This window comes from Brachypodium distachyon, chromosome 4, assembly GCF_000005505.3.
Source record: "Brachypodium distachyon strain Bd21 chromosome 4, Brachypodium_distachyon_v3.0, whole genome shotgun sequence".
NCBI lineage: Eukaryota > Viridiplantae > Streptophyta > Magnoliopsida > Poales > Poaceae > Brachypodium > Brachypodium distachyon.
In genome coordinates this window covers 32,778,522-32,800,531 of record NC_016134.3, presented here as the reverse complement: position 1 = coordinate 32,800,531, position 22,010 = coordinate 32,778,522, and the positions used below count along the sequence as shown (strand labels likewise).

Below are 22,010 nucleotides of genomic sequence, written 5' to 3'. Positions count from 1 at the left end.
TATTTAGCTCGTGGTTATACATAGATACTCTGTTAGACGTGCTTGCAGAATAACTATTCTGCACCCCTCGTCGGTCCAACGAGCCGGATGCCACAGCAAACTGAACCCACGACCAACATTACCCACGACGTAACTTTTCTTCCTTCGTTTACAACGACCGTTTTCTCTCTCATGAAGGCTAGAGGCTAGCTAATCCTACGATTCCCACCTTCCAGTAAAAAGAAAATCCCAAATCGTGCGGCCGGCGGTTAGTGGCGAGCAGCGGCAATCCTAATTGCGGCTCCGGCGGCGGCTGCTGGGGAAAGGAGCATCCGACGGGGGCTGAGAGGAGCTCCGCACGGGAGCAGACGCGTGGCCGCAGCTCACTACGCGACGGGCCGGCAGAGCGTCGGCGGCGCCGGCCGAGGCGGCGGCTTCGAGGACGACTACTGGGGCGTGAGCCAGGAGCGGCTCGACTCGACCGAGTCGCACCAGAGTGCTCCACCGACCTGTTCCTCTCCTATTTGGTCGTGGGATGCTGGGGATGAGCCGGAAGGAGGTTACGGCGGCGGCGGGGAAGGATCGTCGCTGCAGTTGGAGGGGAGCGGCTGCGGAGACGGCGAGCGGGCGGGGCGCGGGCGCGGTGGCGGCTGTACCGGGAGATAACGTTGGCGCGGCGCACGGGGCGGCGCGACGCCAAGGCCGATTTCTCCTTCCTGCTCGCGAGGGGGCCGCGCAGCCACCTGGGGTTCCTCCGCTCCACCGCCTCTGGCTCCGCCTCCGGCGACTCGCAGCTGCTCCTCTTCCGCCCCAAATCGTGCTTGCGTGCCGTTCGGGTGGCGTTGCGGCCGGAGGCAAGGGGCGAGCTGCTGTAGTCCGAACTGCGGCGAGCCTAGGCGGCAGCCGCGGGGGCGGCTGGCGGCTGGGGAAGGAACAGTCAGCTGCGGCTGACAGGAGCGGCGCGCGAGAGCAGACGCGGGGCGGTGGCGGGCTACGCGGCGGGCCGGCTCGACCCTAGGCGGCGCCGGCGGTTGCAGCCGGGGCGGCGGCTTCAACGGCGACGCCACCTACCGCGAGCTCGCCGAGCGTAAGGCCTCCTTCTCCCCCGCCTCCACCTCTACCGCGACCTCGCTGCTCCCCAGTCGCCTGCTCTGTACCTCCCCACTCTAGACAGCTTCGAGGCGCCCTTCTTCGGATTTGCTCCGCCAGCGATGGCAACGGAACATCCGTCGGAGAAGACGCTCCCGCCGCCGGAGAAGAAGGCGCCGCTTCAGAAGGTGGTTACCCTCTAGGCCATCAAGCTGGTGAGCTCCGATTCTACTTCTCATCTGTTACTGCTCCTTACTCTTCCCCTGTTTCCAATGTGTTCGATTCAACCCTTAGATTAGGTGCGCCATGGTTTGTGTATAGAAATGCAGCTGCTGTTTTCCAATCAGGTAATTATTACTAGGTCTTGGAAGCGATTTATGATGTGTCTAGAAGCATCCGTCGCCATGGCTATTTACATGCCATATAGGTTTTGTTTACTGTATTCGTGGAATCTTTGATTGAATCCTGACATACTCAGCCATTATAAATCATTTTCAGGCCCAGATTTGGGTGGACAAATTGAGTGTGGCAGAGCCGGATGAACTCAACGACAAGGATTTCGAGGCTTTGTCGAGGCTCGGCCTCCTCTCCGTCTCCGTTGGCGGCTGCTCGGCCTGGAGGTGGCCTGAACATTCAGGCCTACAGCACATAGGCAGCTCGGCCTCGGCAACCAGGTGTGGAGCTTGTACGCAACGAATTCATCCATCAAAAGTTCCGTTTGCTCTACGGTGACGTGAGGTATCTTCTTCCTTCCCAGTTGCCCATTTTATACACCCATGACATGAGCTTGATTGTTTACTGTTCATGAAAAAACTGCAGTGTCGTTTTGCTGTATTCGGCTTGATGGCCAATATAAGCTAAATTAAATGCTCCAGATTGTGATTCAATCAATGAAAAAAATGTATGCCCAAGAGGATCTAGATTATATCTTGATGTATCCTGTAGAAGTGTTGTATTACTGTACAGTTTCAGATTCCATGTCATAAAAATAAGTGAACTGACAATACTGCATTTGGAGTCAAATTCACTAACAATCTGAATATACATACTATAGGAGTATAGCTTACTCCCTGGGTGTTGATTATTTTTCCTAGACCCAATTTCACGGTACTGTAATACAGGTACTTCTCTGAAACAACCATTGCCAGGCCTATGCTAATGAAAGAAAATAATTGTCATGATTCAATTTGTTTTATTTATTGGAGCAAATAAAGACTTGATCATTTTAAAATTAAGCTACAGCTCAAAGGAACCTGTCCCTTTAGCTTAATAATCTGGTAACATAAAAAGTTCCATTTCAGTCTTTCAGAATCATCCATTTAATGCGCAAAAGGTATATAAATGCTTTGTCTAGAAATTAACATAAGCTTGTTATGGTCATCTGCAGATCACGCAATGATTATTGTGTTTCTCAAGTAGATATGTGTTCTAGATACTACCAAAATCATAAATCCTTGAAGGTACAGTTTTGTGCAAACTTCATTACATTTTACTTTGGTGTCTCTTTAGATCAGCGGCGGAGCTGCTGTATAAATGAACCCAAAGAAATAAACAAATCCTTCATTAACTTACTGTTTGTCTTCACCATTAGTGAAATTACATTATAAACAAAGATCCTGAACCCAATAATTTGGTTCTAGCTTCGCCACTGATTTAGATGGAAGCGCATGCACACAGTCACAGCGGGCTTATCACATTTAATTACTAGGAACTGAGCATTAGTGGTTTAAAACAAATGGAGTATGTGGTTTAATTAAGTTACAGCAAAATCTTCTGCATTCTGGCACTCTGCACTATTTGATAAAAAAAATCCATCGAGTCTTTTTTTACATAGTGAACTACTTGTTTTTGTTGCCTAAACTGAGCTAGCCCTATAGTTCCTGAGGCCAATTTTGAGCTTGAGCAAATGTGATCATTCATTCTCTGCAAATGGATTACTTTGCTTCTCAGAAGTTTAGTCTTTTTATTGTTTTATAGTCATTAGTGATCTGTTCTTTTCTTCAGTTCATATGACTTTAGGTGACCCTCTTCTGCTACTGAATTATGCTTTGTGTTATCTGTTATGGAAACAACAATTACATGCATCCAGCTGAACTCTGGTTCTGAAGCAAAACAATAATAATATCATCCTTGTTTTCTTTTTTATTTGTTTCAGCAACTCTCAATCTTTTTCTTTTTTAATGCAGTTCTCTGGAGAAGTTCTTTACGTCATTATCTGGAGAGTTCAGGCCCATGATAACCCACATGAAAATCTTGTTTTGAAGCTCCGTTTGTGCATCCTCTCCCTAAAAACTAACTTGCACACCTGTATATGGCCCAACATTTCTTTTTCTGGTGTCCACGTCCACGGAGTGTATTTGTGTATTTTGCTTATGAATGTGTCCTTTGTATTGGCAAACATGCAACAAAATATATCCTCGGAATGTTTGTATTGCTTGAATGGTGTAATTCTTGATCGTTAGTCGTTACCTTTTGTAATTCATGCATGGAAAAAATGACTTGAATACGACGCATATAACTAGTGCATTATTTCCTCTCAAATTTCAGGCGTGATTTCTATTGACTTTGGGGTCTAGATGTAAATAACAAGACCAACAAAATAGTTTTGCCTTATTTCCTCCTACATTGTTAAAGAATTCATGCCCCGGTTTAAAACAAACTTCTCAGTGTGCATACATTTTTATCTGTAAAAATACCAGCCCACCATATTTCATCTACTTGAATTCCAGTCTAATTTGGTAGACCAGACAGGGCAGTAGTAATTTTACGTCAGCCTCATGCGACGTAAAAAAATCTCACGTATGAAGCTGCATGCGACCTAATCTTACGGCGCATGCGCGGCAATTGCGGATCGTGGGGCTCAGCGTTTGCTCGGTGTAATTATAGGTAACCCCAGCTGATCCACGCTGGGCGCCATGCAGCGCCCGGTTCACTGTACATGATAAAAAAAATGATTTGTAGAGTAGACGTCCTAACCTTCCTGAGCAAGACTAGCCCTGCCGATGTGACTCCTGTCGGTGCATTAAATGCACTGCGTCCGCTGTCTCGTCCCATCTTCACTGTTCTGCGGGCCCCGCCTGCATGCTCGAGCGTGGGTTGCTGGGGTGCCTCTTCCCGGCTAGCGCACCCGGCCAGTTGCCGGGGAAGCGTTTCTTTCACTTCTCGGAACCAGAGTTCTCGGGCGCTTCTTCTATTTAGGTTCTTGGCTTTGCTTCCACCAAGGACCGTCTCCTTGGGGCAGGCTTCCCGGGCCTATCGTTCCCGGAAGGTCAACCTGGCGGGGCTTTCCCACTGGCGACCCACGCGTCCCGTATCAGTGGGACCCCGTGGGCCACTGGTACGACAACTGGAGACATGTACCAAGGCCTTGGAGAAAATCACCACGAGCGTGAAATAAAATTCCATATGCATTTTTTCTTTTTATATATTTCTATATATATATATCTGTGTGTGTGTGTTTTTTCAAGATCCATTCGAATTTTCTTTAGTTACATTAAATCTCGTACATAAATGACCTGCAAGAATCGTTGATAAAGCAAAAACACTAAAAATAATAATGCAAAAACACTTAAAATACTAATGCAAGAAACACTGAAAATAATAATGCAACAAACACTGAAAAAAGTGAGTTTGATTACAAGTCACTATGGGTCCCGCTTTGGATAAAGGAAGGAAAAAGAAAAACGAGAAAAAAAATGAGCAGTAGCTTGTCAGATAGGCCTAGAACCGGAAGGAGATCCTCTGACGTAGCCTCCCCTGACATAGAGTCACTGACATGTGGGGTTGTCAGGCATGAGGCCCACCTGCCAGTGACCAAACTGCAGGGTAACGTCAGGGGATCCATGTCGGAACCGGCCATAACTATCAGTGTGAGGTGGCGGGCTTACATCAGTGGCGAGCTTTTCTTGACCCGCCACTGATGGAGTTTCAAGTTTCATCCAATTTTCAAGTGTTGGGTCCAAAACGTCTGTAAAAAAAGGTTTAGAACATATAAGAATTTTTGTTTGATAACCTTACATGTTACTTGTTCTTCTAAAAGAATTTCAGAATTTCTGGAGCAATTTTACTATATTTCGCACATATTTTGGATTTTCAGCACATTTCGGCATTAAATGAAAAATCACTTTTTTCAATACATTTACCACAATAAATTAATTTAAGAAACGTCCATTGGACCCATTGTAACCTATTAGAACGCAAACACATAGGTTTTAATGAAAATTAAATGTTTTATACCTTGATTACTGTGATTTACACTTAACTCAATAGTATAATAATGTTAATAATATGAAATATTTGTCCGAAAATTATGATTTTCTGCAAGTGTCAATTTTTAGTGATACATTCATCACGTAAAAAAAATCAGAGCAGTATCTAAATTTCACAATGTACTTCATGTATATTGCACCACATCTCCCTGAGGTGTTTCTGAGGTGTTTCAGAAACACCTTAGGGAGATGTTGGAGAAATGAATTCATTTTGACATTTGGATTTAAAACTTTTTCCTAATCTTATAAAATTTATCACACTAAGCACATTTGGTATGTATTGCATATATGCAAAAGCATTTTCAATTTGCACGTGTTTTCATATTTTTTGAATTTCATATTCAGTTAAATTTGTTGTGTTTGGGCCAAAATGATACGACATACAAGATTTGAAGTTGTGGAACAGCTATTGGAAGTATGCAAACATTGTTAGTACTTTACTCCTCGAAGAAAAGTTCACAAAAACTCTTTACTTTTGCAGATATGAATGGATTTGAGTGGATTTAAATTCTTGTCAACGCGAAGTCAACTTTCTCAAATGGGTTTGAAATTTCAACTATGTTCTTAACTTTTGATGTACTTTCTATTGGTGCAATCAAAAAATAATTTGGAAAAGGTCGAATCTTGGGGGGTTTTCCAACTGCAGCCATTTTGGTGTGCTGAAATCCCTGTTTTCATGCACAAATAGGTTTGAAATTGGACTGAACCGGATGGAATCCAATTTTGCTCGACTTGTATGGTTCAGACACAACTTTTCTTCATTGATTTTCTCATCATTCTGTTCAGTTTCATGGGTTTATCTATTTTTCATAAATAAACTCAAAAATTCAAAGAATGTACGAAGATATAGTATCCCAAGTCCAGAAAATCTCATATTTGGTGGAAACACTTGTGATGCACTCACAAAGTTGCCTAAATCTTTTGGGATTAGAATTGCACATGTTTGACATCAAAAATGTGAAAAACAAGCAAATTTTAGTGAATTTGATATTCAAAAATTAGCAAACCATTTCAGAAATGAAAATTAAATGTTCTGTACCTTCATTAGTGTGATTTACACTTAACTCAAAAGTATAAAAATGTTAATAATATGAAATAGTTGTCCGAAAATTATGAATTTCTGCAAGTGTCAATTTTTAGTGATACTTCATCACATAAAAAACATCAGAGCATTATCTAAATTTCATAATGTACTTCATGTACATTGTACCACATAGGGAGATGTTGGAGAAATGAACTCATTTTGACATTTGGATTTAAAACTTTGTCCAAATCTTGTAAAATTTGGCACACTAAGCACATTTGGTATGTTTGCATGTATGCAAAAGCATTTTCAATTTGGACGTGTTTTCATATTTTTTTTGAATTTCAAATTCAGTTAAATTTGTTGTGTTTGGGCCAAAATGATACGACATACATGATTTGAAGTTGTGGAAGAGCTATTGGAAATATCCAAACATTGTTAGTACTTGACTCCTCGAAGAAAAGTAAAAAAAAACACTTTACTTTTGCAGATTTGAATGGATTTGAGTGGATTTAAATCCTGGTCAACGCGAAGTCAACTTTCTCAAATGGGTTTGAAATTTCAACTATGTTCTTAAGTTTTGATGTACTTTCTATTGGTGCAATCAGAAAATAATTTGGAGAAGGTCGAATCTTGGGGGTTCTTCTAACTGCAGCCATTTTGGTGTGCTGAGACAGCCAAATGTGGCTATTTTTTCCCTGGTCAACTAAAGTCAACGTTCACAAAACGAGTTGAAATTTGGTCATCTTGCATAAATTTTCATTCGGATTCCATTTGTGCAGTCTGAAATCAATTTGGAGTAAGTTCACTTTCTAAACTTCCTCCAAAATTGTCCATTTGGGTGGTCTAGGACAATCAAATGTCGCTATAAATTGCCTGGTCAACAAAAGTCAACCTTCTCAAAACATATTGAAATTTGGTAATCTTGCATGACTTTCCATTCGCTATTCATTTGTGCAGTCAGAAATCAATTTGGAGGAAGTTGAATTGCGAAATAAATTCATAGGAAATGATAAGTTCCGATAACAGTACATGCCCAGGTTCAGATAAAGAGCAAGAACCTGTTCTTGATCAATACAAATAGGTAGTCTTCGGACAACAAACTAATACATAGACAACATACATCAAAATCAACATGGATTAGACAGAACACAACATCAACATGGATTAACCCCTCCTTTTGGAGGACCCGAGCCATCTACAGCGCCAACAAAACAGGGGAACTCATGGAGGCGAGTGAGATCTCCTCGCGGTATTCCAGAACCACCATAGTCCAGATAAGCTTCATCATCTGAAGAAGAATCAGAGTAGTCCCCGTTGTTGTGGTCCGAACCATCAATAAGAAGATGAAACCTATCGACCACTTCATGGACGTGGATGATGACCCCGAACGACACAGCACGTCTGGTTTCTGGTTCTGCCCCTGCTGCAATTGAATCATCAATGAGCTCATCAGCATATTGATCAAGCTGGTTGTGTGGCCGAAGTAGCCACTCTCATCAGCAACTGCTTCGGGATGGCACAAGGATCACGCATCCATGCCCTGAGCTTCACACAGCGCGGATCGGTCCTAGGCAGAATTGCCACGAACTCGCCTCCTACTTGATTAATCAAATTCTTCACAAAGTCCAACTGTTGCGCATCCTTCATCAGTCCATCCAAGCTAAGAACACAGCTAAAAGGCAGTTTTGATTCCCTCCACGGAAGATGGAGGTCCAGTGGCGAAACGAGATGCCGCCGGCAGGGCACCTGATGCGCATCGATTGCATCACCGTTGCCGTGCAATCATCACTCGAATCAAATCGAATCAGAAAGTTGCCAGGCGCAGGACATACCGTGATGCGCACTCCCCTTTTGAAGTTGTAGCACTGCTTCAGAGCTGCCATGACCTCATCAGCTGAAGTGGCCGGCGGATTCAGCGCGGATCCTGTATGGATGGTAGCAACGATGGCTTTACCTCGCAGCCTCGCCGCCTTCTCTCCCATTCCGGAGGTGCGGAAATCACTATCTTTGCCACATCGGGCCGGATATCAGGTTCCCCGCGGCAAAATATCTCCTCCTCGAATTGGCGGCAGCTACCGACGTTGTGGTACATAGGTGGGTTAGTGCTCGCCATCGCCGTCTCCCCTTCGTTTCTACACACCTACTAGCCGCAACGCCGCCGCCGTCCTCCGCCGATTTAGGGTTCTGGTCAGGATTTGGGTGAGAGCAAAGGAGGGCAAGTAGGTTCCACATGTAAGGAAAGATGACACTGACCCCACCTGTCATCTGAAGTCTCGTCCCACCAGTCATCCTTTGGCTCGGCCCACCTGTCATCCTTTGGCTCGGCCCCAGCGATCAGCCTTTACTCGGCCCAACTGTCATTAACGATGACCGCCCCACTTGTCAGGACGCATGGACGTGGCCCACATGTAAGGTAACCAGACCCGTTAAGACCTGTCCGCTTGCACTGTCTCCTCGCAGCCCCACACGCCAGAAACACGGCTCCGGCCCCACCTGTCAGCACTCCCCGCGGCCCACCCGTCGGAAGCAAACGGTCAAAGGGGCTTGACCGTTAGCAGGTGCTCCGTGAGGGCATTTGTGAGAAAATAAAAAGCAAACAAGTCTAAAAGCAAGCACAGTTATGAGATCTGATTATTTCTGAGTACAGCTAAGAGACGAGGGACACACAAATAAAAATCCCAATTGTTTTCTGAGTTGTTTCCACGTTGTCCGATAGGAAAGTTTTCCATCTGATGCGGATACTCTTCCGCTCAAAGGAAACAAGTCCTGCATATGTCCGAATTTTTACTTACACGCAGGCATCCAATCGTTGCTGATAACTTGAAATACTGAGCACGGTCCGACAGGTACATTGTACATACCGCCGGGAAGTTAATTAGCAGGCCTGCAGGAGTAGTACTACTTGGCCAATTTGCTTTTGTGTGGAGTATAATAGTGTGGAGCTTGCTTGTCTTTCTTTGTCTGCCAAGCCTGCAAGGGATGGTTAACAAAATATGCCGCTTTTCAGAACAAATAGTTGACAGTCGAATGCTTCAGTTTAACTTCTTACCCTCCTAGTTGACAATATATATTATTACGTTAAAACGGTTGACTTTGGAGGCTAGTGTAATTCACCGATACTCTACTCCTGCAAAAAGAAATCCTTTTTGTTCCTTGCCTATTGAAATATATTGGGTCATTCGTTTTTGTCCTTACGCATAATGGTTGCAAATTAAATATTAATAATAGAAAAATAATTTAAATTTAAGTTAAGTTTAAGGAACACCTAATCTAATGCCCCTCCAAACTAAAGGGCTTAAAAATTCCAAACTGTGAGATCACAAACCTTCTACTCTTTAGAAGTTTTCACATTCAGCTGGTTTGTGAAAGGACTTTCAACTACAGGAACTTCCAGTCTCAAAACTTCCAGACAAAACTATAAAGAAACACAGACGGTTCATCACAGGGTACAACAACATATAAGTTTTTTTTTCTAGAACTGGTTGAGGCATAACTTTCTAAAATCAGAAGGGTTTAATTTGGGGATAATGTTGTGGCCTGGCTCATAATTCATTACTAGATATTTCTGACAATAATGGCCTGGCTCATAGTCCAGTACCAGAGGGGGACCAGAGTTATGAGCTAGCCATAATCCATAGATCATATCATTTCATAAGGATCGGTTGTGCTAATAAAGATGCACATTCATCATGCACTTTGACTGTCTGTCATTGGATCACCTATTGTAGACCAGTAATATCTTTACTTTCAGGGAAGAACTAAGATCGGTAGCCTGATTCTACACATTAAAAAAACAATTTTGTTGTTGGCGATGTATCAATGAAAAATCTTCATTCATTGAAAACGTGAAACTTCCAATCCTGACCATTAGATCTCAAATAGATGGATTAGATGAAAGGTGGAACCTCTAATCACGTAAACATGTTTTATCAAAATCACCCCACGTGATTAGAGGTCTAAGGGTTTTTTCATAAATGCGCTTAAGTGATTAGATGTTCCACTTTTCATCTGATCTATTTATTTAGGATCTAATGTTATGATTAAAAGTTTTAAAATTTTCACTGAATAAAAGTTTTCACCTGATATGTTCCCATTGTTGTGTTTATATATGCGACATAAAATGCACCATTAACAAATTGTATTCGGAGTTGTTTCCGCATTAAAAAATTGCGCGATACGAAAGTTTTCTGTGCGATTGACATATTTCTTCTGCTCAATCGAAACAAGTCCTACATAAAGCTAGGATCTAAATATAGATGCACGACATTTTCAGATCTTTACTATCTGAAAGGAACTTGGGGATAATGAAGGTGATGGTACATTTATTCCCAGTACACCGACCTGACTAGTTTACCTTTTTCTAGAACAATAGTTTACTTAATTCAAAAAATCTAAGATGTTCAAATTAATGTGGCGTGGCACGATACATGTCATAAACTGATTCGGATTTTACCTGTCAAAGCGCACCGAGGACATTCAGTAAACGACGAGGATACACTCCAAAGTCCCAATGCAATCTTAGGCTCCATATGAAGAAGCATGTTTCTGTGTGAAGCATTGTCCATTTGTCCTCATATATTTCTCTCCTAGATTGCGTTTAAGATTCTTTTGATCCAAAACCGGAATGGTTACTTACCAGCATCTGTGGACAGGTACATTGTAAAACTGAGCACTGTGGACAGGTACATTGTACATAACTGGAAGTCAATTAGTAGTTTTTTTGGCCAAATTTCTTTTGTTTAGAGCTTTCTTGTATTTCTTTGATTGCCAAGCCTGCTTCGGATGGTTAACAAAATCTGATACTTTTCAGTAGAAGTGGTTGACCATGGGATGTTTTTGTTTAACTCCTTACGCTCCTAGTTGACTTTGGTGGTTAATGTGATACACTGATACACTACTCTTACGGAAAATAATTTTACTTGGTTAAGAAAACATATTGGTTAAAAAGGAACAAAACATATTGGGTTGATCACTTTTGCTAACTAAATGTTGAACTAATAATATTTGAAATCAAATGTTTCATTTATGAACATATAATCCAATTCCCCTCCAAAGTAATGAGCTTTAAATATTAGAAACCAAGAGATCACAAACCTTCCACTCAAATTTAATATTCCCCTGATCCTTAATTTTTTGTCGTTGTTTTGGTTCCACATTCAGTGAGTTAGTGAAAGTACTTCCAACTAATTAGAGAGAAATTCCCCATATCAAACTTATTGACAATTTTTTTAAATAAATATAATGGTTCATCGCAAAGTACACAGTTCATCGTGGCATGGAAGTTCATCACAGGAACTTGCAAAATATTTATTTTTTCTTCCTTTTCTTTTTGCTAGAACCAATTGAATGCTCCGGCCTCTGCATCAATCGATGCACACAACCAGTACCACATTTCATGGATCACATAAAGTGGATACAAAATTAAGCCAGCGGAAAAGATGATACAAAGAATGCCTATGCTGCTACGCATCATGTAGCAAGAATTCTACTAGTGAACCAATTCAAGCTTCTTTGTGACTTTGTAAACAATATTGATATGTTTTGATTGTACTCCTAAACACTAGTTGTTGTCTGAAATATTCTTTTTCGCTTTGGCATACTAATGACACTCCCTGTTTTTCAAATGAGCGAGTTTTTTTAGTATTTTTTTCTAAGCTTGTTTGGAAGGTCAGCATTTTATGGAAATTCGAAAATAATTCATTTTCTCCCTGTATTGTATTTAGAGTGTCATTTTTGTAGTACAGTGATCCTTATTATTTATGTTGGATATGTTATTCCGTATTCATTCCGCTGGGAACCACGTTACTGGGTCAATTCTTTATCTGACAAAAGAAAACCATGTTCATTCTTGCTTTTGGAACCCTCCAGCAAAAATCTGTACCTGATGCTCATTTCTGTTTTTGTTCATAGCATAGAAAGCCTTGTTTGGTACCTTCCACCCAGATTCGTCTCTTGACTTCGACATCAGGCGTGACTGCCAGTCCTCATCATCATAGTATGAGGCAGTAAAATGTGCATTCTGCATTATTTATTCTGTTTTAAATTTTTGTAGACGTACATCTTTATCTATGCTATCTGTTTAAAGATACTTCAAAGAGAAGACAGGTAAGTTGTGTAAGTTAGTATAGACATCATTGCTCGTTGCAGGAGTGGGATTTTGTATGGATGACACTATTGCCATTGCTCTCCTAGATTGTGTTTAAGATTCTTTAGATCCAGACATTTTTAAATAAAAAACACAAAAAGCTTAGCTTCAGAAAGCATCTAACTTTTGCTTCAAATTTTGTTTTTTTTTCTTATTGAAAAAACTGCCGCGCGGACAGGCAGGTTCGTTGTACATAACCAGAGGTTAGTAAGCTCAGTCAGCCAGATGCTTTGTTTAGAGCTTACTTGCATCTGTTTGTCTGCCAAGCTTGCCTACTGAGAGAAGAGTTTCAGTTGACATTTTTTTAATGAAAGGTTTCAGCTGAATTAACAACTGTGCCGACTTTGCAGAACAAGTAGCTGACAATGGAATTCTTTAGTGTCAACTATTATCCTGCTTGTTGACGATTGAAGTTATCGCGATAAAACTTCATTTAGGTGCTGACATAAGAAATCGGAAAATGTGTGGCTGTCTGGCATGACAAAGAACATATTGTATTGTGTGCTTAGTCAACCCGTGAACACAGTAAGTAAATCATTTCAGTCTGACATGATGATGGTACTATCAAGTCAAACTGAATGGGTATCTTATTTTTTGTTTGGTCAAAACTAATTAATGCTTGGAGCTCCCAGCAGCTAAACATTTTGGTTGACAACGTTTATGAGCAAGTTAATCATTGGGGCTGACTTCATTACATCCTCAAACAAAATGTTAACCATTGTTTGACATTGACTTAGTGAAGTGTCCTGAATGATCTGTTCTGGCTATCCCTAAACAAGACAACCCGCGTGTTGTATCACCAAAGCCACCATTGCAGATGTGTTTTTTTTTTTCTTACAGAATTTCATATTTGCCACTCAAATTTTGTCCATTTGTCCAAATGCCACTCAGAATTTTCTTGTTTCAAATTTGCCACTCAAATTTTGCATGGGTACAAATCTGCTAGTACCGTTAGTTGACCATTAAGCAATTAATGAAAAGCCGATTTTGCCCGGTAGTATGTTGATTTTCCCTTTACAACAAAGTACTCATTTTAGAGAACTTATAATTTCAGATTTTGCGTACCGGTCCTTGGACGTATATTTTCATTCTTACACTTGTATCCCCTCGTGGTTTCTATTTAAGTTCTGGCATCTGTTTTTATACCAAAATGTCCTTTTATCTGAAATTGCATATTTAGCCATTAAGAATAATCTTTTTGCTACAGCGGTTCTCTTTATGATCAAACTAGATAATAATATAAAAATAAAAGTGCATTAGTACTCCGCATCACAAAATGTGCGCACACTGCAAGGCAATGTGTTACTGAAATCTTAAAAATCTGGAATTATAAGTTATCTAAATGAATACCTTGTTGTAAAGGGAAAATCGACATACTACCTAGGGACAAAATTATCTTCTCATCTCTTACTTAACGGTCAACTAGCGGTCAACTAACGGTATCGGTATATTTGTACTCCATGCAAAATTTGAGTGGAAAATTAGGAATAAGGAAATTATGTGTGGCATTTGGGCATTTGGGCAAAATTTGAGTGGCAAATATGGAATTCTCTCTGTTTTTTTGGGCGAAGAACCATTGCAGATGCTGTTTTGCCTAATTTGTTCGTTTTTGGCATCGGTAGTATATATGAGCTGTTAAATCCCTGAACGAAAAAACTAAACTTAGATACACACTAACATGAAATTGGCAATAACCTCCAACTTGAGACCCGTCAGTACCATGGGCTCCTCTCCTGATCCTCCTGACATTGCATAATAGACCAAAATCACAACCAGTTGATGAATAAGAAGATAACCTGGCATGGATTAAATATTTTCTTTTTGTCAAAAGCAATATCTTGTCGACATAGACAAATCGATCAACATAAAGCATTTTCTCCCGCAACAATATGTGTCCACCATCTCCATTAGAATCCATCAATCAATTACCAAATATGTTGGAAATACTTAGAGGGGGGGGGGGGTGGGGTGGTAAATTAAAAGACAAAACATGCAAAATGAAATTCAAATAGGCGGTGTTGACTAGTCTCCTTTGTAATTAATGCATAGAGTACTGCCTCTATATGACATCCTTTTCATAGCTTAGTCATCGCTATCATGAATTTATTTTTATACTCCATTTATCCATCGTGCAGTGCGAGGATACCACAAAGTGATTAGTCTATTATTTATCATCAGGTCAACCAGGCCTCAGGAAATTTAACTAGATTACTCCAAGATGAAAGAAGACTTTCTTTTCTTTATTCAAAGGAAGGACGAAGTGATAAGTTAACTAAAGATATGTGTGCACAAGCATGGAAGTAAAAGAAAACTTAGTCAGCTGACACAACTCACATGGCAACTGCCTATATAAACCACACCATTACAAACTCCTAAACACAACACAAACCAGATTCCAAAAGCTATCTCATTTCTAGACCATCAAAATGAGGGTGGGTGCTCATGATACCAAGATGAAGGGGCTCAAGAGGGCTCTCAAAGAGCAAAAGGCTAGGCTCTACATCATCCGTCGATGCGTGGCGATGCTCCTGAGCTGGCATGACTGATCATCAGTTGGGATCAAATTTCTTTACTGTTTCTCTTACTAATCTCTCTGACTTACTGGCCAGTCTACTGGCTGAAATTTTGGTCTGTATCTTTGATGTAGCAACAGCTGTATATATAACTTGTAAAGGCAGTAAGATTAGCAATGAATGGAAACTTCTGTGTGAGTTCTGTGTCCACCTCCTCCTTTCATGGTATGGTTTTGCTCCCTGAGATGTAGGCATGCAAGGTAGTGACATTAAGGTACCAGATTTGCTTGCACCATTGGCATTTTCTACTGCTCATACAAATGAAGGGGGTTAGAGAAAAAGAGATACCAAATTTCTCTTGGTGCAGGGAGATCAGAACAACAGACTTGATATGGAATTTGCCATCATTAGTTGGTACCATTTCCAAGTATGACAGTGATAACTTTTGATGAGTGATGCCCATCATACCAATGTCTCTGAATGTTTCGCTCCACTCTCTTCTCTCATCAGACCGGCACTGAGCACGATAGCTCAGCGGTTCATATTACAGTTTAACTCCTAGCTACTGCAATAGATCAGGTTAAGGGATTTTCAATGCGTCGTCCTCGGCTTGCTGTGGTTGTCTAGCTCAAATTTACAAACATTTTTTGTTTGGTTGAGAGTGAGACAACACCCTAACTGCAACCGAGAAAAATAAAATAACAAAAGCTGATCAATGTGTTGTATCCACTTTGTGTGATCCATAAACCGTAATACTTTGATATCAAACTTCATAATAAAAATGGCTGTGTGCATAGGCCGGGGCTCTTTCCCCTTTTCGAATTTTTTTTTGTGTTGGTGCACACAGCTTTTGCCAAAGGACAACAGTGCCAACCTCGTTTGTGAAATAAAGCCTGATGATGCATCATAGTGAAATGCCCACTTTTTCACAAAGCCTGATGATGCATCATAGTGAAATGCCCACTTTGCAAAAGATGATAAGTGTTCTCACTGTTCTACAGTTCCTACCATGGCAAAGGGGAGCTATCCGTCCTTTCTAGCTTGGCTTTTGGGGATTACACACCTTCTAGTGTCTTCTCATGGTTATAATTGGTCTGTTTTTATTTTGGTCCTGCAAGCAAGATTTGTCTGAAACACTATTTTCTTTAAGTATTAAGTTGATACAACATTTTTCAGATTCAAAAGGACATATGTTTCACCTTTTAATCTGTTATCCTACTGATCCAGACCAGATAAAGGCTGACATCTAAAGCCCTGCAGGAGGTCGCAGAATACTTAATGCAAAGTGATGTCTTATTTTCCCTAAACAATACAAATTAACATGTATTTTGCTTTTCCTTGCCTACTACTTTTTCTTGATGTTATTTTTTAATTGTGTTCACAGAGGCAAGGTTTAAAATAGCGGACAATGCATTCGTATCAGACATGTCGGGTGTTGGATATTGGATACCCGCAAAAAAAGGGTGTTGGATATTGGATGATATGCAATTATATCAGAGAAAGTTCATAGAATCGCATAGTTTTTTTTTACTTAAATTATAAGAGTTGCGCGATTGCAGTCCGACAATATATAGATATATAATTTTTACAAAGTGAAACACAAAATTGCACACCTGGCTGGCTGACCACCCAAGCTATGATTGGTTCTTGAACCGCACAGTTATGTCCACATCGTGCATGTATAATACAAATGAATCGTACAATAAAAATACTTGAGCATAACAAATATATGATTCCTAGTTTTTGATTAGTTAATTACATTACATAAATAAACAATCATCGAAACCTTACTGTAAGAATAAAGTGCATTATTCACCTGTCTTTACAAAAATCATGCATACACATTTTATAATTTGACAAAGTTCTACATAATTTCGTGTTAAACATCTTAAGAAAAGAATCCCTGTTATCTCCATTTTGGTTGCAATTGGATCAAATATTGTCCATGTTGGTGGATATAACAATATCTATCTGCTGATATATGTGAAAACACATTTTTTTAACGATATTTTATATCTCAACCCGTACCTGCCTACTCCCTCCGTTCCATAATTCTTGTCGAAATATTACATTTATCTAGACATTTTTTAGGAATAGATACATCCATTTTTGAACAAATTTGAGACAAGAATTATGGAACGGAGGGAGTACATTAGAACCTTGCAGAGAGGTAAGATATGCAATTAGTGCGATAATGTTTTTGCCCTGCGTATCGAAAGCTTCAGTTTCAGAAATAACATTTTGAAAATGTAACATTTGCAACCTTGATCTCTGTTTCGGCTTGGTGGATCTGGAAGCTTCGTAAAGACTCTTCGACAACGCACACCCGGATTTGGAAAGTCTCCTTACCACCATCAAGGAGAAGGCTCGGCTCTGAGACTCTGAGTCCTAGACAGGGGAAAGGGCCTTGGAGAGATTCTAACCGCATCATGGATTCTAGCGGGTGGTGTTGTATCTGTGGGTGTCCCTCTGATCTCTTGAGGATTGTAAATAACTTTTCTTTCCTATCAATGAAACAGGACACAAGCTTTGCGTTTTCTAAAAAAAAAAATTGTAACATTTGCTTCCATGGTGCTGCAGTGGTCTCTGACTTTGATACCTCGGAGAAGCATATGTTTGTCTGTCATCAGTCTGTTAAAGTTGATATGTGCCTTTGGCTACCTGCACTATTGTACACTGTACACTGCTTTAGAAAGACATATGCTTTACCTTACAAGTGTCACCTTTATTGATTTTTTCTCATCTATTCATCTTCCTTTTTCTTTCATATTCCAAATGTTGCATGCTTCTCTACTACTTCCAAAAACCAACCTACAGAATGGAAATTATGGGCATAACCTAGTTTGACATCCTAGTTTGACATTCTAACAAGGTAGGTACTTCCTCCGATCCATATTAGTTGTCGAAATATTACATGTATCTAGACATTTTTTAGACATAGATACATCCATATTTGGATAAATTTGAGACAATTAATATGGATTGGAGAGAGTACAATACTTGAGCATGATGGATGAAACTACAAGGAGATAGTTATACATGAAAGATGGGAATGAGCACTTTGCATATCACGATGCACCCAGTCCACATCTTGCTAGAGACAACCATCACAGGAGCCAGTACAAAATGCCTCTCTCTTGATTCCCTTTCTACCATCAGTGTTCACCAACCGAATAAACAATCAAGAGGGAGAAGGAGAGACAAATCAATGGTGACATGAAGGCCCTACATGATTTAAAAGGAACTTTATAACTTCTGGCCCTACCAACTAAGACAACAATAGCCATTCTTCGTTTCTTCTTCTTCTTCGCCCCTAGATTCACTGGTACAAGTCTAAGGGCTGGCTCCATGTGCTACTGGTGCCAAAAATGTCATAGCCACTGCCCGTTGTGATGCCCATGGTGGCTGGATTTGTGGTGTTCCTGATTGAGTTCATGCAGCAGGTGATTTCTCTTAGAGCACACAGCCTGCTCTCCAACTCCAGCTTCTGTATCTGCATCACTGAGTTCTGTGTTTGCACTGCCACAAGGTTTTGGGTGGTCACACCGAGTGCCATGCCGAGTTGTTGCTTCTGGTTCTTCAGCTGATCCACCTGTTTTTATAACACAATTAATCTTCTTCCGAGCAAAACATGTATAAATTGTTTTCTTTTTCATGCAGAAGACGTGAGTTCTCATTTTGTTGTATCGCTTGATGCGACTTTGAGTCAATATAGCTTCCATTCTTGAAAAAACAAGACGAGATGCTGCAAGTTTTTTTCGAAAGGAGGATAACCCCAGCCTCTGCATCGATTGATTCTGCAATTAAGTTTAGTGAAAACTCGTCCTATATATGATAAACTAAATAACTACTCATGGTGATGAATGAATTTTGGTGTTGTTGAAAGTATTAGGTAGGAGGCAACTGGTGGGGCATGTGGAGGAAGGCATCACAATAATTGAGTTTTGTCTGAACAGATATTTCAAATGGTCCTTTGTTTTCATCAGCTTTACTTTTCACCTGCGCATGAGTGCAACATCTCATAAATATAAATTAGAATACATGAAGCAAACAATAAAATTTGATATAGAAATTTATACTTCTATTTGATTGCATTTTTAATTGCTAATCACATAAGTAGCATATTTTTGTAAGAGTATAACCTGCGAGGAGAGGTCGTCAAGGTGTTGTTGCTTCCGCACCCTAGACCGTCGGGCCGACTCCCGGTTCGACTCCTTCCTTCTCTTCCTCCTCTTCTCCATCTGAGCCTGGAGGTCCATGTCATCCTCCTCCGACCTGGAACTCCGAGTCCCGAGGCTTGACCCGAAGGAGGTCCCACTTGACATGATCGCCTTCCGACAACTTATGTGTACTCACAATAATTTCCCTCACTCTTATTTTTTCTTGTCTACTAGTTAGATTTAATTATGTTTGCTTCCTTATATAATATAAAGAAGGCTTGATTTGTCAAAACGGTGCAACTATAAGGAACTTACAGAGAAAACATAGAACCAGTAGAGGAAAACAACGGAGAAGGACTGGACAAGGCGTGTGATTGCTGAGCCGACCATAAAACCGGAGAGGAAATGCTCCCAGAGGACCAGCAACAACATCTACACAAACTACTATAGCTCCTCTGCTATTCTATCATCAAGAACACAAACTCTTTATCTGTGTTGTTTCCAGATAAAAGTGTTGGTAATATGTGCGAATGAAATTTTTGGCAGAACCTCCCCTTGGAGATTTGACTGATTTCAGAGGAAATTTTGGCAGAACCTCCCCTTGGAGATTTGACTGATTGCAGATCAAATTTTGACAGAACCCCCCTTGGAGATTTCACTGATTGCAGATGAAATTTTGACAGAACCTCCCCTAGAAAATGGACACTAGAGAAGAATTTTTCGGCAGAACCTCCCCTGGAAAAGGATGACCAGAGGAAAAAAAACGGAAGAGCCTCCCTACAGGAACACTCAAGAATTGGGAACAAAAGTTGGAGGTTCAAGGAAAGATTGGGCTGAGGTGGCAGGCTTGTGCCCAATTTGGACAGGGTTAGGAAGCGTGCAACCAAGACTCACTCAAGTTGGCAATGAAAAAAAAACAGTTTTTTCTGTTACTAGGAGCTATAGGGGACTGGAAGGAAACTTAGCAAGGGAGCTGAGAAAGGGGGGAAAGGGAATTGAAGCAGGGAAGAGGGGTGCCATTTATAGCCAAGAAATGGGGCGTCTTAGTGCAAGAAAAAAATCGTGAAGAAAATGGATTAGTAGTAGTGGACATGAAAGTAGGCAGAGAAGGTGAGATGTGTTTGGAATCTTTTGTGGCATCTGCGGGCAATGGAAGGAATCATTTCATATGGGCTGCCTGCTTTTTCTGTCCATGGTTTGATTGCCTGTGACATCATCTGTGGTTTAGAATTCAGCAGACTACTTTTGGAGGTAGAAAATTTAGAGAAGAATAATCGAGCTAGGCGAGGCGTTATCATCTTAAACAGACACTTGCACTGTCACATAAGATTTCATCATCACGGTAGCAACGTGTATCTCAAGATCTCATTGATGGGATAATTAGTTGGCTAATGCATTATTATGTCCAGATACACGGACGCTAAAGCTAACGCTCAAAATCAAGGTGTTTTTTTAAAAGAGAAAATCACGCAAAATCATCACGTTTGAGACACGTATCTATGAGCTGCAGCGGCAAGAACTCGCGGACGCAAACACAGACCGCCATGGCGGCAGCGGCAGCTTGTTGCCGGAGGCGGGAACCAGGCCGTGCTCGACCTCGGCCGCAGGACGAACTGCTCGCCGGACATTTCACCTGAAATTCTGCTTCTCTACCTAGCCTGGTGTTCCTCTGTGCTTATAATTATATGTGTCTTCCCGTGCGCGCGCGCAGTGATTGAGCAACCAAACCATTGGCTAAGTCAGCGGGTAAGCACATTGCGGCCCTTCCTTGTGAAAGTCCATCGCAGCAACCAGCGCCTCGTCCGCGCCTTCCGCCACGAACTCCACGCCCTCCTCCGCGCCCGCCACCCCCACATCGTCCGCCTCTTCTCCTTGCGTGACCAAACTTAACTCTCAACCATGGCCATGGCCTACAAAGAGCTCAGCTAGCTCCGTGCATGGAACGTGCTCGATAATATGCCGCAGGGCGGAGCTTCCTTGCCAGTGCCGGTGCCGATGCCGTGGGCGCGGCGGGTGCGCGTGGCGCTGCAGGCGGGCGGGCGCTGGAGTACCTCCACGAGCAGTGCGAGCCCCAGGTGGTGCACGGCGACGTCAAGGCCTCCAACGTGCTGCGGGACGGGCCATGGACGCCAGGCTCTGCGACTTCGGCTCCGCCCACGCACGGGAGGCGCGGAAAAGCGTGGGGCGGCGCGAGGCGGGGTCCAGGCAGTTGCGGAGGGGCTCCACGGGGCGACGGTGAGGCGTGGGGAAGCGGCGCAGTCGTTGGGGAGCGGGCTGCCGACGGAGGAGCGCCGATATGAGAGCTGCTCGGGCAGCTAGCGGCAAAGGCGAGGGCGAGGACGGCGGGAGACGCGCTCGGACATGTCGGCGCAGAGTTGCCTCGGAGAAGACCGGGACTCGCCGACGAAGGAGAGAAGGAGACGGCGCAGCAGCTGGAGTTGGGAAAGAAAAGTCAATGGATTGAGTCCAGTGCGGCGCGGCACCGACAGGCGAGCCCTTCCGGCTTAAAAAAACGGTGGTGATTTGAAAAAATTAAAAAAAATGTCGCTTTTTTAATATGTATTTCAAATGTGATGGTTTTGTGTGATTTAAAATTAAAAAAAATGTCGCTTTTTTAATATGTATTTCAAATGTGATGGTTTTGTGTGATTTTTTCTTTTCAAAAATATAGAGGGTTATTCTATTAAACGGCAACTTGATCAAGCTTAGATGGCACCCGTTATGTTTCCTGTTTTGAACACAAATCTATCCAACACCTCGTTTCTTTATTGCGCGGCTGTGAATGTTGCTTGGAGAGTAGCTCATTTGGCTTTGAATATTTTAATAATA

General features: G+C 41.7%; 2 protein-coding genes and 1 long non-coding RNA gene across 3 annotated transcripts; 2 read left to right on the top strand and 1 right to left on the bottom strand.

Moving 5' to 3' along the window:
• The first annotated feature begins 105 nt into the window (after positions 1-105).
• Positions 106-3,581, top strand: LOC104584656. The gene is made up of 4 exons (XR_732521.3): positions 106-1,283; positions 1,567-1,806; positions 2,456-2,528; positions 3,255-3,581. It is a non-coding gene; the product is annotated as an uncharacterized LOC104584656 (long non-coding RNA).
• Positions 3,582-14,789: 11,208 nt separating this feature from the next.
• Positions 14,790-15,219, top strand: LOC100841681. Its single transcript, XM_003577920.3, has one exon. It carries the CDS (start codon positions 14,935-14,937, stop codon positions 15,052-15,054), a length of 120 nt encoding a protein of 39 aa, XP_003577968.1. The 5' UTR covers positions 14,790-14,934; the 3' UTR covers positions 15,055-15,219.
• Positions 15,220-17,983: 2,764 nt separating this feature from the next.
• Positions 17,984-20,187, bottom strand: LOC100841377 (bZIP transcription factor 44). Its single transcript, XM_003577919.4, has 2 exons — positions 19,164-20,187; positions 17,984-18,613 (listed from the first exon to the last, which is right to left on the bottom strand). The coding sequence occupies exons 1-2, from the start codon at positions 19,344-19,346 to the stop codon at positions 18,341-18,343; spliced, it is 456 nt and encodes a 151-aa protein (XP_003577967.1). The 5' UTR covers positions 19,347-20,187; the 3' UTR covers positions 17,984-18,340.
• Between the last annotated feature and the right edge of the window lie 1,823 nt (positions 20,188-22,010).